This window comes from Hibiscus syriacus, unplaced genomic scaffold, assembly GCF_006381635.1.
Source record: "Hibiscus syriacus cultivar Baekdansim isolate YM2019G1 unplaced genomic scaffold, ASM638163v2 tig00111794_pilon, whole genome shotgun sequence".
Taxonomy (NCBI): Eukaryota; Viridiplantae; Streptophyta; class Magnoliopsida; order Malvales; family Malvaceae; genus Hibiscus; species Hibiscus syriacus.
In genome coordinates, this window is record NW_024063180.1 from 679,487 (window position 1) to 697,804 (window position 18,318).

At 32.9% G+C, this 18,318-nt stretch overlaps 2 protein-coding genes across 2 annotated transcripts; both read right to left on the minus strand.

The window, feature by feature from the left end:
* Nucleotides 1–1,161: 1,161 nt before the first annotated feature.
* LOC120170805 (60S ribosomal protein L32-1-like) lies at nt 1,162–15,336 on the minus strand. The gene is made up of 4 exons (XM_039178672.1): nt 15,332–15,336; nt 5,988–6,094; nt 1,485–1,666; nt 1,162–1,389 (listed from the first exon to the last, which is right to left on the minus strand). Exons 2-4 carry the CDS (start codon nt 6,075–6,077, stop codon nt 1,215–1,217), a joined length of 447 nt encoding a protein of 148 aa, XP_039034603.1. The 5' UTR covers nt 6,078–6,094; nt 15,332–15,336; the 3' UTR covers nt 1,162–1,214.
* Nucleotides 9,296–12,414, minus strand: LOC120170830 (receptor kinase-like protein Xa21). Its single transcript, XM_039178689.1, has 8 exons — nt 12,336–12,414; nt 12,102–12,157; nt 11,376–11,542; nt 10,758–11,262; nt 10,549–10,644; nt 10,069–10,455; nt 9,702–9,921; nt 9,296–9,627 (listed from the first exon to the last, which is right to left on the minus strand). The coding sequence occupies exons 1-8, from the start codon at nt 12,412–12,414 to the stop codon at nt 9,296–9,298; spliced, it is 1,842 nt and encodes a 613-aa protein (XP_039034620.1).
* Nucleotides 15,337–18,318: the final 2,982 nt, after the last annotated feature.

Below are 18,318 nucleotides of genomic sequence, written 5' to 3' on the forward strand. Positions count from 1 at the left end.
AATATTTAACTCAATTCAACTTCAAATATAATTATATTTATATTAGTATTCAACATACAATAAATTAAATTTTAAATTTAAATTTAAATTTAAATCAAATCTTATACATTTAGATTAAATCAATTATTGAAAGATGAGATTAACCAACTTTCAAACTAACTTTAACTAGAAAATTCTCTTGACTTCTCTCTTTTTATTTAAAAAACAAATCTTATAATTCTAATTATTTTCTTTTATGTATTGAGTTTTGCTCTCTTTTTTCCCTCGGTTGTGGATTTATTTTCGACCGTCCCCCACCACCAGTTTTCTCTCTTCTTTAATTCTTTCATTATTCCTTTGTTTTTCACTTCCTTTTTCTCTCCTTTTCTCCGACTGTGTCACCTCTCATTCTTTTCTCATCAATCTTGTCTCCCCGATTTTTTTTCCGTTTTTTAACGCTGTGTTGTTTATGCTCTTCTTTTTCAGGTACTTCCTCGTCGCCTCCTCTGTTTTCATCGTTTCGGAAACTCCTTCGGCTTCACATCGTAATCCAATGCACCGATGGAGTATGCGTTGAGCATTCCACTCGTGCGTTATCTCAATGTTCCGATGAAGAGTTTGATGCTCGATCTCATTTTTGTGGTGGTTGAAATCCGGTCCTTTAGACGTTATTTTGAGGTATTAGCGTTTCATTCATTCAGATTTTTGTTTGATTCGGATCTCGTGGATTTTGGGGTAATTAGCGTTAAATTCTGTTGTACTTCGGATCTTGACCGGATGTTACTGTTAAATTGTCCTATCCATTTTGCTGGTGTATTGTGTTTTTAGTTTCATGAATTTTTCATGCTAATGGAGCCTACAAACACTTGACCTTACAAGCTTTATATTCCCTTCCATTTTTTTGAATCGCAATTAACTAAATTAAGCATTCCATTTTCACATTCACTTAGCCCCTGCTCGGATAAGGTTTCTAAAAGCTGCTAAAACAAAGTTCATCAACCATCGTTATCAAGTTATGTTGCCCTAAGTTTCCATACGTAATACATTCAAATATGATCCTTCAAATATGTTCCTATTGAAGGTATTCTCATATTCGAAAGTCGATGAAAATCGAATAACACGATAACATTTAAGAAATGTACTTACAATGCTTAGATCACCAATGTCGAAGAAATATCACGGTTAAGAATGTGATACGACAAAACAAAACTACCCAAAATTTATAAGCAAGCTGATCAAACAAAGCTCACTGATAAATATAACCAATACAAGCTTATGCCTTCATTCATCCTCCTGGCTGTGCAACCTGGCAAGCTTGTTAGTAACAACAACATCAAGCTACGCCGCTCGTTCCACAATCTCTTTTCTCTTCTTTGTGGAAAATCATGAGCGATCTCGGCACAGTATGTCCCGATAAGAAACAAATACAAATCGAGAACACAAAAATAAACAATATAGATCAACAGTGATTAATCAATCATTCTCGGTATGTTAATTAACAGCACCTGTTGTGCATCATCAACAGTTCAAGCTCTCCGACATTGTGCACAACAAATTTCTTAAAGCCATTCGGAAGATAGTGACGTGTCTTCTTGTCTGAACCGTAACCAATGTTTGGCATCAAAGTGCATCCCTTGAACTTCCTTCTAACACGAGAATCGATTCCCTTGGGGCTACGCCAGTTTGTCTGTCATCAACCGTCAGGGTAAACATGATATGTAAGAGAAGTTTCATATATTCAATATTAACACAAACGAAGTAAAATGTGCATGGATATGAGGCAAGCCAATATGACCAGAGATTTAGTAACAGAAAGCTTGTTATAGAAAAAAGCTAACCCGTGTCACAAGACCTGGTAAACGGGTTTTATTCGCCCTTAAAACGAAATGCCAAGTTACACAAATACATAAAGAAAACCAGACATTAGATACCATGGCCGAGAATGCGAGAAGCTTCTCATTAATCTTTCCGAGAGGCGAAACCAAAATTGAAACTAATAGTAGTCCAATAGTAGCCAGGGTATCAAATAGCGTTCGCGGTCACGTTTTCGTCACGTCGCGTTTATCGCGGTTGCGGACACAACGGATGTTATCGCGTTCACTGCGGTGTCGCGGTCGTAAATTTTTTAAATTTTGCACAATTTATCTTAAAACATAATAAAAATAATTATAATTATTAGAAATCATTTTTAATGATTTTTAAAATGTTTTATAAGCGAAATTGACATATATATAATATAGTTTAATCAAATAGAAACTTTAAAAATCCGATGATAGGATAAGATAATTAATTAACGATGACATTGTGAATACATTATTATTTAAAAGAAATAAGACTATCAACAATCAACATATGAAAAAATTAAGAAATTAAAATGGATAAAAATAAATTTTGCTATAACTATGAGATTAAAAAAAATCTAAGAAATTAAAATGGATAAAAATAAAAATCTAAGAAATTAAAAAATTTAAAAATTAAGAAACTTAAAATTTATAAAAAAATATTAAAATTCATTAGAATATTGTATGAATGGTTGTTTCGGGGCATTGGAACATAGAACGACGGGTTGGCACAGTAAATCCCACGTCTATGAACAAATGATGCAATCTAACATATCTTTGGTCTTCACTTGCTAGGTAGAGTGTTGCATTTGCTACATCCTCAGCCTTAAGATACACACCCTTAGGCCATAAGGCAACAATCAAACCCATCACGGGTTGAGGAACACAAGTATGCTTAAACTCAAACCCTGAATAGTTTTTTAGACATTTATTTATTTATTTAAAAGACTTTTCTTATTATTTTATATTTTTTTATAAAATGGAATTTTCATAATTTAGGTATTAAAGTTAACAAATTAAATCGTGAAATCAGTCTTAAAATGATATTAGTGAAATATTTATAAAGTGATTATTCATTTTTCCCTAATTGTTACTAGATATTATTTAGATTAAAATATAAATACAAAGGTTACAACTGAAAATATAAAAAAAGGGAAAAATAATATTTTTCTCTTTTTAAAAAATTCATATTTTTACCAAAGATTTAATCACCCTAACATCTAAATATTTAAAAGGAGTACATAACTTAAATAATGAATCCATTTAAAAAACTTAAATAATTAATGCATGGTTTGACTTCTTAATTATATATATTTTCTCATTTTTATTTAATTTTCTTATATATCTTATTTTATTCAAATTATGGACGTTAAAAAATATCAGATATTATATTATATCAGTATTTTTTGGTAATTATAATAAAATAATGATTTAAATATTAAAATAATGTATATATAACTCATAAATCAAATGGTATATTATGCCTTTAAAAGAATAAGAAGAAAACATTGGTGAAGTGTTGTGAAAACGAGGGATTAAATTTCTTAATTTGAAGCGAACGTCAATCAGGGAAGACTTTTCATTTCACTCTTCTTCACTCCCCAGTTCACTCTTCTTCACCCCACAGCCCCACCCATTTCACTATTCTTCAATTTTCACTCATTTCATTTCCAAATATGAGAGAATGGAGGCCAAAGAGGGGAGCAGAGGGTGGACTTCAAAACTATTCAAAAACAAAATCCTCTGTCAAAATATCTATAAACCCACAAATTGCTCATGGTTGGTCAAGGAATCGACAATCGTCGTCTGATACTCAAAGGACTTTCTCCGGCGCATCTTCTATCCAAAACTGGTCAGAGCTAACTCGGGAATCCAAAGTCCCTTCATTTTCATTTTCATTTTCGTTTACAGTTGATTGCAACAGAAGTTGGTTTTTGATTTTGTCTTGGAATCACGGTTGAATAACGGTGGTTGCGTCTCGTTATTGGCGTAATCGTCGTTTTCCGTTAAATTGCGGGCGCAATCAACCGATATTGGTGTGAATCTGTGACCCATCGCAAAAATCATCAAAACCGGTTTTAGACGGTAGCACAACCGCAATATTACGGCCGCTATCACGGTTTCGAAACGCTATTTGATACCCTGATAGTAGCAAGTGGTAGAAAATCATAAAAAATCAATTAAAAATTTACCTCAATTCTGAAAAAGTCAATAAAATATGCAAAAGAGGGCGAATTTCCCGAAAAGCACCCTTATAATCATTATTTCCCTGTCAGACATCGTTTCGACTTTATTTTTCGATCTAACACCCTTTGCAGGAAGGCGCGCCCCATGCACCGCGCTTTACGCCACTTGACAGAAGGCACGGCTCATGCACCGCGCCTTTTATAAACGTGTAAAAAATCGAGTGCTAGATTTATAAATAATTTCAAATGATGCCTAATATGTAATTAATTTCTATTATGGGGATATTTGTGTAAAAACGTCAACTTTTTTTTGTGTAACATTATTTTTTAATAACAGTTAATATTATTTATTGACTTTTAAAATTAATTGTTTAAAATTATTAAAATAAACTTTTAATTACAATTGAGAGATCAAATGAATTATTATTCAATTTTTTAAAAAATCAATAAAAATACAATAAAAATAATTAAAAGTGAATAAAATTCAATAAAAAGAATGTAAACTAAAAAATATCACCTCTTTATTTAAAATATTTTTCTAATATTAATTTTAAAAAATATAAAATCAAAATCAAAATAATTTTATTAAAAATGAATAAACATTATCGACTGTTGTTAAAATAATAATTAATGAATAATAATTCATTTAATCCCTTAATTGTAGTTAAAAGTTTATTTTAATATTTTTTATATTTTTAAACAATTAATTTTAAAAGTTAATAAATTTTTCAAAATATATTAAATTTATAATTTTTTAAATTATAAAATATTTATCATCATCTTTATCAGTATCATTTTGTAATAATATACTACTTATAAAACTTTTATAAATTATTCATATTTTAAAATATTTACCCTCAAAGTTTTCATATACTAATTAAACGTATTGTGTAATTTCATGCAAAAATCAAAATAATTTTATTAAAAATGAATAAACATTATCAACTGTTGTTAAAAAATAATAATTAATGAATAATAATTCATTTGATCCCTCAATTATAATTAAAAGTTTATTTTGATATTTTTAAACAATTAATTTTAAAAGTCAATAAATTTTTTAAAAATATATAAAATTTATACTTTTTTAAATTATAAAATGTTTATCATCATCATCATCATTTTGTAAAAGAAATATTAGTTATAAAACTTTTATAAAATTATTAATATTTTAAAATACTTACCTTTAAAATTTTTTATACTAGATTATACGTATTGTGTAATTTCATGCAAAATTAAAATTTGGAGTTATAAAATAATTTGAAAAGAATATTTAAAGATTTTAATGTAGAAAGTTTTTTTCACACGCAAAAATAAATAAATAAAGTTGACGGTTTTACACAAATATCACTGTAATATAAATTAATTACATATGAGACGATTTTAAAATTATTTACAAAATTAACACCCGAATTTTTTACACTTTTTACAAGACGCGCTTCAGGGACGTGTCTTACCCACGTGACGTCACATCAGCGTAAGGCGCGATGCAAAGACCGTGTTTACCTGTAAAGGTGTTAGATTGAGAAATAAAATTAAACGATGTATGACAAGAAAATAATGATTATACAGTGATTTTTTGAAAAATTCTTCGCAAAAAGAGATAAGATGGTACTGCATGTTAGTATTCATCATTCAAATGCAGAAATGATGGATAAGTATCATCATGTCTCCCAGCATATCTAAAAAAAAACACCCAAAAAATCTTATAATGCAGAAAAAAAAAAGTCTGAATAACTTCATTACTTTTTTACAGCAAGTTAAAGAATTTAAGAATTAATAAAAAAATTAATACTTCAAAAGACTGAGCATCCCGGTTGGAGCAATTGTAAATGATCAGATAGTCAATCAACACTGACTCAGTATACAGAAACTCAGACTAGGTGTCGAGATCTATCTTCTTATCCACATTAAATCGAATTTAATTAAACCAAAAAGAAAATAAAAATCAAAACTTGAATGACGATAAATTTTTTTAATATACCTTGACGGAGATTTTGCTATCACTTTGGGGTCTCTTGAACTTCTTGACCCTCTTCTTCACGATCTTCTTACTTAAAAGTGGAACCGCCATTTCTTTTTTCTTACCTCCTTTACCATTCACAAAATGATACTACTCTGAGATAATATTTGACTGAGATAATATTTCTTTCTAATGTTTAATATAAAATCAAGTTACTAAATTTTACCTTGAAAAACGTTTTAGTATAAAAAAATTTGTTAAAAGTAAGTATTCAATATTTTTTTCTGTTACACTTTAGATTTATAGACACCAACCAACATTAAATGATATGATTCACGTTCTAGTAATTTTAGAAATTTTATATAAATAAAAAATATATAATTTTTATTTTAAAAAAACCTAAATTTTTTTAAATCTTAAAAAAATCCAAACTTTTAAAATTTAATTTTAATTCCTTTGCTATCGCTAGTCGTCACCAACACCGTCAATTGGCTAGACACCCAACGACATGTGATCGACCAACAAACCATGACCAAAAGCTCATACATTCGCAACCATTCGAACACCCAAAAATGGTGCGAATTAAAATTTTTATTTTAGGGTTTTGAATCTATAAGAATCACTTAGATCGATCGTGGTAATTGGTCGTTTGATAGGATGTGGTGGTCAGTCATTTACCATTTTGGTCGAACATGATAGTCGGTTGTGGCAGGGGAGGGGGAGGGGAGGGGAGAAGACGATGCATTGTTGTATTTTTTAATTTTTTTTAATATAAAATCTTTTTTTAAAATTAAAACCAGAATATAACATGTGTCACTTAAAGAGGATTTTTAACGGCGATTAACGTTCGGACACCTAAAATGGTAACGGAGAAAATGCTAGACACCTATTTTTAACAAAAAATTCTTTAGGTACTAAAACGTTTTTTGAGATAAAATTTAAGCACTTATTTTTGTATTAAGCATTTTTTAATCCTTCTACCATAAAAGGTTATAAATTGATCATTAATTAAAATAGACTCAATACAAAAATATGTTCTCAAACTATGTCTCGAAAATGTTTTAGTACATAAAGAACTTTTTCCTAAAAATATGTGTTTATTTTTTTATTATATTTTTAAGTGTTTATCATTATATTTTTAATTTTTTAATAATAAAAATATTATTTTTAAAAAATAAAAAGCTTAATTTATTTTTTAAACCCATTTTTTCTGAAATTATAAAAAAACCTAAAAAACTAAAATTTCTCATTTCGACCCAATTACTAACCGTCTCATCCATCACTGACCATCATCGTCACCGTTGAACGGTTGGATTTTGATCTAAATTGCACGGTGGTTTGAATGGTGGTAACGGTATGACTGACGATGTTGAATCGGTCAAAATCGACAAAGAATAGAGACAGTGATTTAAAATCCGACGAACCTTTGAACGCTTCTCCACGACAAACGGTGGTAGATTACGATGAAAGGTCAAAGTGGGTTTGACGAGAATTGATGTCGATGCTAATGATGGTAACGGTGATTGTCACAACTAGCTTATCGATAGCTATGGAAGGGGGAAGGGAGAAGGAGGAGAAGGGAGGGAACACATTAGGAACCTAAAAATATTTTTATTTTTTTTTAAATAAATGTCCAGACACCTAAAAATATAACGTTGAAAATATTAGGAACCTATTTTAACAATAAATGACGTTATATTTTAAAAAATTAAAATAATAATAAATTTAATTCTAAAATTTTATATTTTATTATAATTTAATTTTAACATTAAAAAGTTAATCATCAACATTTAAATATTTTATAAATTTAATCCATTTTTTATTTCTTCTCTCTCACTAGTTTACATAAGGACTCACAAAAATATTTATGATAAGAGTGAACTTGAATTTTTAAAATTTCATAGAGACGAATTTAAATTTATAAAATTTTAGGTATATAAATATATTTTTAATAAAAAATATATTAAAAAATTAAAATATATGATAATTTAAAATTTTCAGAATAACGATTCTCCTTCCCTCTCCATCCCTGAGTTTACGTATTTCTCAACCTTCACATTAAAATATATTGTCGTTGTTTCTTTGCAACAATCAATGTTGATATATAAATCTTATTCCTTTTCTCTTTTAAAAAAATCATTTTCTCCTAGAAAAGTTGGACTTCAAAACTCTTAGGTGGCGTTTGGTTCGTATGAATCCCTTGAATTAGGGGGAATTGGAATTCAATTCCACCACTTTCACATGTTTGGTTCAATTTTTCAAGGGAATTGAAATCCCTCGTGGCTTCAACTTTCCAACAAATGAGGGAAAGTGAATTTCATCATTCTATGATGGAATTCAATTCCATTGTTGGAGGGAATTAAAATTTGACTATACTACCCTCATCAATCTTTTGGTAATTTATTTATATATTGAATAAAACTATTTTTTTATTATTTCAGGTCAGGTCGGGTCAGTGAAACTTTATTTTGGTCGGGTTGGGTCGGGTTTTTTAAGTGTGATATTCGGGTCGGGTCGGGTCGAGTTCGGGTTAGGGTGAAAAATACTCGACCCGAAAATATATATAATTTTACCTTATATATTTAGGAATAATTACAATAATACCCCTATATATATATATTTTTTTTCAATTAAGTCACTGTTTTTATTGAATAAAAATATTTTTTTTATTATTTCGGATCAGGTCGAGTCGATTTCTAATTCATATATTCGGTCGGATCAGATCGATTTTTTTTAAAATGTGATATTTAGGTCAGGTTCGATTTAAGGTTTAGGAAATTGGAATTATGATGATCGTCGATCAAATCACCAATATTATCATTATTTAGTGGCTTTTTATTGTGAGTTTAGATGTTAATCGAGTGTTTTTCTTCTTCATTTCGTCTTAATAATCTAAATTGTTTTAAAAATAAATTAAATTCATATCTCATTTTTGTTATCGTCGTATGATCTATTTTATTATAATTTTTGACAAATTTCATTATTAAAATATTTAAAAAATTCGTTGACAGGAAAATATCATTTAAACGTAATTCACTTGCGTGTTTTGGACGATGAATATGTTCTATAGGAGTATGTTTGGAAGATGATATTCCAATGTATTGTATGGAAACTTCGGGAAACATAACATGATACAATGATCTTTGTTTTAGCAGCTTTTAGATAACCACAGACACCGGCGGATGCAAAGCGTGCTATCCTTGAAATTCGAATTTTTTAATATTAACTGTCAATTTTATTATGGATATCAACCTTAAAAATTTATTTTCAATAATTAATATATACGTCCTCACCCTATAAAATATTTCTAGACGGTATTCGTACATCTTTTAGATACCTGGTTTTGATCTTTTTGAGTTGGCCACAACATCTACCATCTTTCTCCTCCTCTTAGGCGACTCTGCTGAACAATCCAAGGCCAATTCTAGCACTGACGATATGCAACTTGTTTTTGCACTGAGATGTACCTCCCCTTCCTGGAGTATAGCTGCATCGATAACGTTAGTTAGTGAATCAAACAACTCCTTCACCAAATCCGTCAAGCTCAATTCGTCGGTAAACGTTTCATCGGTCTGCTTCTTTCGTGTCAACGTCTCCATAAGTAATATGCCGAAACTATAGACGTCGCCTTCGGTAGAAACGATCCTTGATGTTCCATATTCTGCGATAAATTGCACAGAAACTCATTGGCGAAAAATCGATTGCAGATTTTAATTTTCAAAAGAGAATGATCACCTGGTGCCATGTAACCAATTGTGGCCATTGTGATGGTCTGTTTCATGGATTCTTCTTCTCCTAAGAGCTTGGCGATCCCGAAGTCACCCACATGAGCTACCATATCTTCGTCAAGTAAGACATTTTCGGGTTTCAGATCGCAGTGGATCTCCGGTGTTTGATGACCATGATGAAGAAGATGTTCAAGAGCCAATGCGACATCGATCATTATGTTGAGTCTCTGTACAATATTTAGAGCGGAAGTGTGAGAGTACCACTTTTCAAGGCTCCCATTCGGCATGAACTCGAGTACTAAATCTTTGAAATACTCGTTGGAACAACTGCTAATGACTTTAACCAGATTTCAATGCCGAATGGACCGCATTACTTCACACTCAGACTCAAAACTCAGGAATGCTCGATCGATACGTAGGTCGAAAACTTTTACGGCTTTATAAACCGAGCCAAAAGTTCCGGTACCAATCAAGCAGCTTTCATTGAATCCATCTGTTGCAACTCGAAGCTCGTAGTAAGAAATCCTTCTCCATGTTGCCGGTGGCAACGGAGTTTTTCGAATCGGGACCTTTGGTTTCGATTTACGGCTTCTCAAAAGGATGATTATAAGGGTCACCAGCAACATTGCAGATACTATAGCTGGTAAGATGCACTTCAGCACAAGAACCGAAACCTTCTCTGATCGGTGATCGGAGCCAGCTTTGCATGGTAGCACGTGAAGTCGAGGCGAACCGCAAAGAGCTTCGTTTGATCCGAATGACTAGGCCGACAAGTTTAGGAACAGTCCTCCTGCCGGGATTTCGCCTTCGAGCGTATTGAAAGAGACGTTTAAGTATTTGAGATGGGAGAGTGCCTCCATGGACTTACGAATCACTCCAGAAAGGCGGTTTCTCAAGAGATCCAAGAACTCCAAGCTCATTAAATGGCCAAAAGAATCAGGAATTTGATCCTGCAATGAATTCTCTACAAATGAAAGATAAATCAAACAATTGAGGTCGTCATTATGGTGCTTGGCAGATTACCCGACAGCTGATTATTGAATAAATCCATTCTGATCAGAACCTTTAAGTTCCCAACATCTAACGGGACAGAGCCTCTGAGAAAATTCGATGACAAATTGAGTTCCAACAGATTCGAAAGTCTCCACAAGGTCGATGGAATGTTGGAAATTAGTTTGTTGGAATCCAAGTTCAGAGATCTTAAAGCAGTCAAATTATCAAAGCATGCTGGCACTGACCCATCAAGTAAATTACTTTGTAGTGATATTTTATATATCATCTTTAACTCACAAGTGTCGTTTGGGATCGATCCCTGCAGTTTACTTCCATTCAGAAACAAACCTTCAAGCCTCTGTAATCTTCCAACTGCTGGAATAGGTCCAACCAAACCATTGTCCCAAACCGAGAACTCTATCACACGGCTCAAGTTTCCAATTTCCATCAGAGTGTTACCCTTTAGTCCGGAACCGCCTGCGTAAAAGTATAAAAGCAAGTTCGAGAGATTCCCTATCGAAGCTGGAAAGACACCACGGTACGCAGTAGATTCAATGCTTATATGCCACAAAGATCTGCAGTTCGTCAAAGAAGAGAGAAAACTATGTTCTGGACTCGAATATTCGAATGTAAATGTTATATTGGAGGCTGAGCCACTCGAGGAGTCTTAGATTGCTTCCAAAGGAACTCGGAAGAGAGCTGGAAAACGACTTGTGGCCGAGTTCTATGTCCTTGAGTGTCGAAGCATTGGTGATGCAGCTGGGGAGCTTGCCAGTGAGTTTGTTCTGAGCTAGGACTAGGAGTGTAAGTCTCGGAAGCCGATACGCGGTGCTCGACGGAAGATGTCCCGAAAGGCTATTTAAATGCAATGCAATGAAGTCGATGGCTGACATGTTGAATATTTTTTATGGAATTGAACCAGTCAAGTTTTTGTCCCCAATATGCAAATGTCTAAGATGTCTTAAGTTGGAAATCTCCTCTGGTATTTGTCCTGTTACCATCATGAAGACATATATACAATCGTTTTAATCAGCATGCTTTAATTTGCAGTCGAATATGCCGAAAAATGAGTTATATACGGAAAGGATATCATTACGGGTGAGACCGTTTGTGCCGAAACTTACAGTGTGGAGAAAGCTGCAGTTGCCAATATTCCTTGGAACACTTCCAGTGAGTTTATTTCTATGAAAATTAATCCACTCAAGTGCTGGAAGGCCAAGGCATATACCTTGGGAGGCTACCGAATAGACTATTGTTTCCTAGATATAACTCAGTTTCCTAGATACTGGAAAGGATGTCAATAGGGAGAGTAACGGAAAACTTATTGTTTCCTAGATAAATCCATTTTAGCGACGACATGTTGAAGATGTTTGCCGGATGGAACCGGTAAGGCTCGTATTTCGGCGTCAAATACTCGCAAATCACGAAGATTGCTGATTTCCCTAGGAATTTCACCTGCAATATCTGTTGCTGCAAGATATAGTTCTCTGAGATTAGTTAAGTTCCCATACTGCTTGATATACTTCCTGTGGTATTATTAACATGAAATCTGCAACTTCTAAGGAAGAAATATTATAGAATGATGGGGGAATCGGATTCGAAAGCAGGTTGTATCTGAGACGAAGACTTTTCAGCTTTCGAAGCTTACCAATCTCATGGGGTATACTTCCAATAAAGTTGTTACCAAAGAGACTTAGATGTTGAAGCTCGGAATAGTTGCCAACCATGAAGGAATTTCACCAGTAAGCTCGTTGTGGCTCAAGTCCATGAGTTCCAAGCCATGCAAGTTGGCCAACTCGGATGGCAAATTGCCATTAAAACAGTTCCCACTCATGTCGAGAGACAACAAAAACGAGAGGTTTCCCAAGGGTGGCGGGATACCGCCGTGCAGGTTCATGTTGGAAAGATTCAAGGCCGTGACTCGGCCACTAAAGCCGCACGAAACGCCGGTCCAGCTGCATACTCCGGTGGCCGTGGACCAATTATATGGCAAGACATTATGAGGATCAGGGTTTCAAATCGCGATCGTATTTTTGGTTATTTCGAATTTACTGTGATTGCGGCCGTCGCGGACTATTACAGACATCGCGGGTAACTTAGATAATGACAAAACTATATCACGGCCGAAATAACGTCATGAATCATTTTTTAAAACCTTGGAAGTGATATGGGCTTTGAACTCGAGAAGAACGGATTGGTCGTCGTTGAAGCTCGTTGCAGCCATGCATAAGGGTACGAAGATAGTGATGGATATGGAGACGAAGAATGAGAGAGCGTTGGCCATTAACGATGGATGAAAAGCTTACAAGTAAGGTGTTTAGCAATGGAAGGAACTATATGAACTCATAAGGTCAAATCTACAGTGTATTAGTAGGCCCCATTACATTGTTGAGAGTTGGATCTTTCTCCATTCAATACGAAACCGACAAAAACCCAAAGCTATTCAAGTAACACGACCAAACAGAAATCACTTTAAAAACTCTAAAACACTAATTAGACCCATCGAAATTGATCTCACTCAGAAAATACCGATCCGTCCATCATTAAAGTCACCGGAACACTATTCTAAACTATGCTTTCTCATTAATAAAAGGAGTCACTCCCTAATCTTATTGGATCTTGACATGGATGGACATACAGTCCACCAATATAAAATAAAAAGAGATTTTAAAGTTTTCAAGGACTACAATCTCTATCTACATCCCATCAATCCATCTCTGATCGACAGTAACAGTTGTAGAACGGTGGAGCTTAAGCATCATACATTGTTGTTGGCGGCGTTTGTGCCGGTGACGGCAGGGTTTCTTGTTCCACCAATACCTCTGTCGGTTCCGTGGTGGTCTGAGACTTGAGTTACTTGGGTTTATTATTTTAGCGATTCACTCAAGACTGTACTTAGAAAATAAATAGAATATTCATATCGCATATTCTTAGAGAAAAAGGTTGTTTTAGACTTTTAGTGATGCACTAGAGACGACTGAATTGGGTAAATAACAAAGGCGAGTAGATTATTCGGTCCAATAGGATAAGGAAATTTATTTTCAGATATTTTGTGAATGCTACAGTATTATAAAATTCGTAATGTCGGCGTAACGAGTTTTATGGTATATATATTTTTTAATAGGTCGTGTCACATGAGTCCACAATCAGAATTAATTTAATATATCTTATGGGACTCGTCACGCGGGTATGATGAGTCCAATAAAAATATTTTTTTGAATTTTTTTAAAATATTAAAAAAATATTATTTTATTCCTAATGGAACTCGTCATGCCGATGTGACAAGTTCCAACAGGTATAATTTTCAATTTATTTACTATTGGATTAATTGTTGTTAAACAGATAAATTTTTTTAAAAATTCAATGAAACTCGTCACATCAGTGTGACGAGTTCCAACGATTATTTTCAATTTGAAAAAATAGTCATTTATGTCATTGGGTAGAGTAGTATAAATAAATGTTTGGGTTGGATTGATTTTTCACTTGGAATTAAACATTCTATTGAGAGCAAAAAACTTGTGTTCAAGATTTTGTTTTGAAATAACCTCAAGAGAAGAAATGTTACGTCTTGATGATGTTCATATTTCGTCGATCGAGTTGACTACGGTAAATTTAATTTGTTTTATTTCATTTTAGTTTTGACAAAATTATAGTATTAATAATAATTATTTATGTAATTGTACTAAATAATTTATTTTCAAGTTGTAGCGAGAAGAACGAGTCATTCATCATCGAGGAATGACGAATGAAGAGCCACATAAGCGGATGATGATATATCTTTCACGATTTGGATTATATAGAACGACATTTCTTCGCGGATTTAAGGTGATGTCGGTACTGATATCAGTGTTGGAGCCTGAAACACATAAGTTTCATTTTCCTTGTGGTGAATTGACGATAACATTGGAAGATATCATGTATCAACTTGGCGTTTCGATTAATGATATGATATTGGTGCTTCGTAACACTTATTCGCTAAATGTTGTTATTTCAAATTTATTGGGAAAAGAAGCTCCAACCGATGTCATTGATGGGTTACTGATACAAATAACGTGATTGGATAGAGAATTTAGAGTATATGAACAATCAATGGAGCAAGAGGTATATATGGAGCTCGAGCATATCTTATGACGTTGATTGGAGAGATCTTGCTACCAGATACATTGGGCAATTTGGTGCACACCCAATATCTTCCGGTAATGGAGGATTTTGTTGTATGTCGCCAATATAGTTGGGGTTATGCAATTTTGGCTTTTTTGTATCGTGAACTCTGTAAGGAGACCGTAGTCGTTAAAGGAAAAAAAGTGGATATAGCGGTTTGTTTAGTTTTGCTCCAATTATGGGAGTGGTATCGTCTCCATTTATAACGCCTATTACATTCGCTCCTATGGAGTTTCCTCTCACCGCAAGGTAAATTCATATATTTAAAGTTTTGATATTTATAATATTTATTTAAATATTTTGAAAATGACAATAAATAATGTAATTTTTTTAGATGGCAACATCGAATAACCGATACAAAGTTATCGGGTTGCAACCAAAGTAGATATTCCGATAAGGATTGATATTGCCGGTAGACATGCAATAAATTTTAATATTTTTTGCATTAACTTTGAAATTGTAATATTAATTGTTTAATTATACTAACATAATACTTTGGCAGTTTAATTAGATGCCTTATTATGAGTCGGATATCCAACAGTGTTTACCGCCAATGTTCTTTGAATGAGCAGCGACATGATATGCCGTAACACCATTGCTCCATTTTGCAATTATTGAGATACATGCTGCCAATAGAGTTTCGTGACAAGTTGGGTTTTACCAACCGATAGAAATGTCCATAATTAACATTGACGATTTACATAAAATAGATGTGTGTGGGAAGCATAGCGAAGATTGGATGAGGAAGCATGCTACATTCATACATCAATGGCAAAATAGACATTTATGATTGCCTAATCGTTCCAAGGTACAACCCAAAGATTTTGATTTTGATTTCAATGTTTCTTTCTACCTCCAAATTATGAAGCAAATGGGAAACAATACTTGACAACGCTAGAAGAGCGATCCGAGTGGAAAATAATGAAGACAAAATATGGGGAAAATCATCATCTTCATCAATATCTTCATCTTAGGCTTCCTCCAATTATTATCTATCACAATAAAGTTATGGTGGATATGGTGCTTATCAACCATCGATTGAGAGTCGAGCGGCGTGGGAAGGAAGTGGGTGGGATCAAGTGCCACCTTCACAATAATTTTCCTCCTAATCAGAAGAAAGAGGTCCATGGGATCATCTTCTTCATCACGTACAATCTCAATTTGAGGCGATGACGTCAAATACCTTGAATACTCTATCATTTTCACCCGAAGATGTAAATCAAAGTGGTAGAGTAATATTCAGTACACCGGAACCGGAAGAAGACGAAATTGACAAATGTGGACAACAACAACGAAATCGATGAGCACCACGTCATTACTATTCTACCACTCCTCGACATCGGCAAGAATTGAACAAATATAAGTAATAAATTTGTTTATTTAAGTTTTTGTACTCAATATTAATTGTATAAAAAATCATTGATAAGTAAAAAAAATTAATTACAAAAATTACATTCATATTTATGCAGTTTATAAAAGTACAATAAGTATCAATACTCCTTGTATGGGTATCATACTTTTTTTTTAAATAAAACTAGTTGTTACTAGCCTTTAGAGCTGATGGCATCAATACGTGACCATGGTATCGATAATACTATGTAAAGTTGTATCGGTACCTTTTTGGGTATTCGATACCTATTTTGCATTCTGTAATTTGAGCAAGTTGGTGGTATCGATACTACCTAGATAATATTAATACTTCTCTTACTTAGGGTATCGACACCACATGAATAATATCTGTAACATCCCAAAATCAGGGATAGTGACTAAAATGTAAGTTCAGAAATTTTGAGGCCTGATTTCAAAAAATTGATAAGTTCAGAGACTTAACTGGAGAATTTTGATGTTGGATTTAATAGTAAAGTGTGAAAGTAATAAGGGTATGATGTATTTTCTAAGAGAATATTTTTATTTTTCTCTTTTTAAGGGATATAAATACATGGATAATGGGAGAAAGGAAAAAGAGAAGTCTGGAACATTGTTATCTTCTTCTCGTTGCTGAAGAGCTCCAGCTTAAAGGTGACTTGGGTATAACTGTTTATTTCTTGAATCTTTAAGTTGGTTCTTATTCTTTGAGTGTTATATAAGCTTATATAAGATTAAAACAACAAGAGAAGAGAATTAGAAAAGAAATTGTAATAAGCGTGTAGAAGTGAATTATTGATATAATATAGTTTTTGAAGTTTTGTTGATGAATTTGACTTGTCATAAGATGGATTAAGAAGTATAAAGTATTAGAAATGGATTTAGAACACCTTGAAAGTTTAGAAAGATTCTTAATTTCAAGAGTTTTAGTGAGATATTGAAGATAATGAGGTGTTATATTGCTTAAAGATTATTTAAGTATCTATAGTTGAGTTTTAAGGCATAAAGAGAGCTAAATAAGGAAAGTTTGGGTAAAGTGTTGATAATTTCGGGTTAAAGAAGTATATTCTGGGTTAGTAGTATCAGTACTGGTTGAGTGAGTATTGATACTACTACCGATACTACAAGGTAAAATAGGTGATAATTATGCGTATGGTATCGATACTGCATGAACAATATCAATACCATAAGGAAAAAGGTAGGATAAATATTTATGGGTATCGATACTGAAGTGGTAGTATCGGTACCATGGGTATCAATACCAATGGGGAGGTATCAGTACCATTTTTTGCAATGAAATCACAAAATCGAAAATGGGTATCGATACCCAGGCTTGGTATCGATACCACAACTAAGAAGTATCGGTACCATACATAGGGTACCGATACTATTCAAAAGGAAAATTGTATTAAGCCTTTCTTTCAACATTGAGTTATTAAGGATCAAACTATGATACTTAGAATTCTGATATGCATATCAAATGTATGATTGTGTAGATAACGATCGAGAGTAAAGTCCAAACAAGTCGTCCAAGTAATAATCATCGAGAAAGAGATAAGAGATCGGTATTGACTATGAGGCCATGTGAGTGCATTTTATTTTGATATGGGAGTATATGGAAATTGGACTTGCGATAAGTCTATTTCCTATAATTATAGTGCATGAAGTCATAAATACAAGCATGTGAATTATATGATTTGTATGTATGCCTGATTATATGTGTTGATATGTTATTGTTTGTAGCTATATGATTTATGTAAACATAATATTATGTGATAATATGAGAATATAATATAAGTTATGTAATTATATGATCATAAGAGATAAGTCATGTGACAAGATATATGTGATACATGAAAATGTGAAATAAGATACGTATATGTGACGAGTCATGTGAATATGTCTATAAGAAGACATAAGAATAATATATAAGTCACGTGATATGTGATATGTGAATTATATAGAAATATACTATGTGTAAGTGAACTACGTGCCTATGTGAAATGTGAAATAATATAAATGATAATGCCATGTTATGTGTTATGAGAGCTAGGGGTATAGTTTGCATGCCAAGAGTTGAGGGTTCTACGTGGTCCTTCGGGACA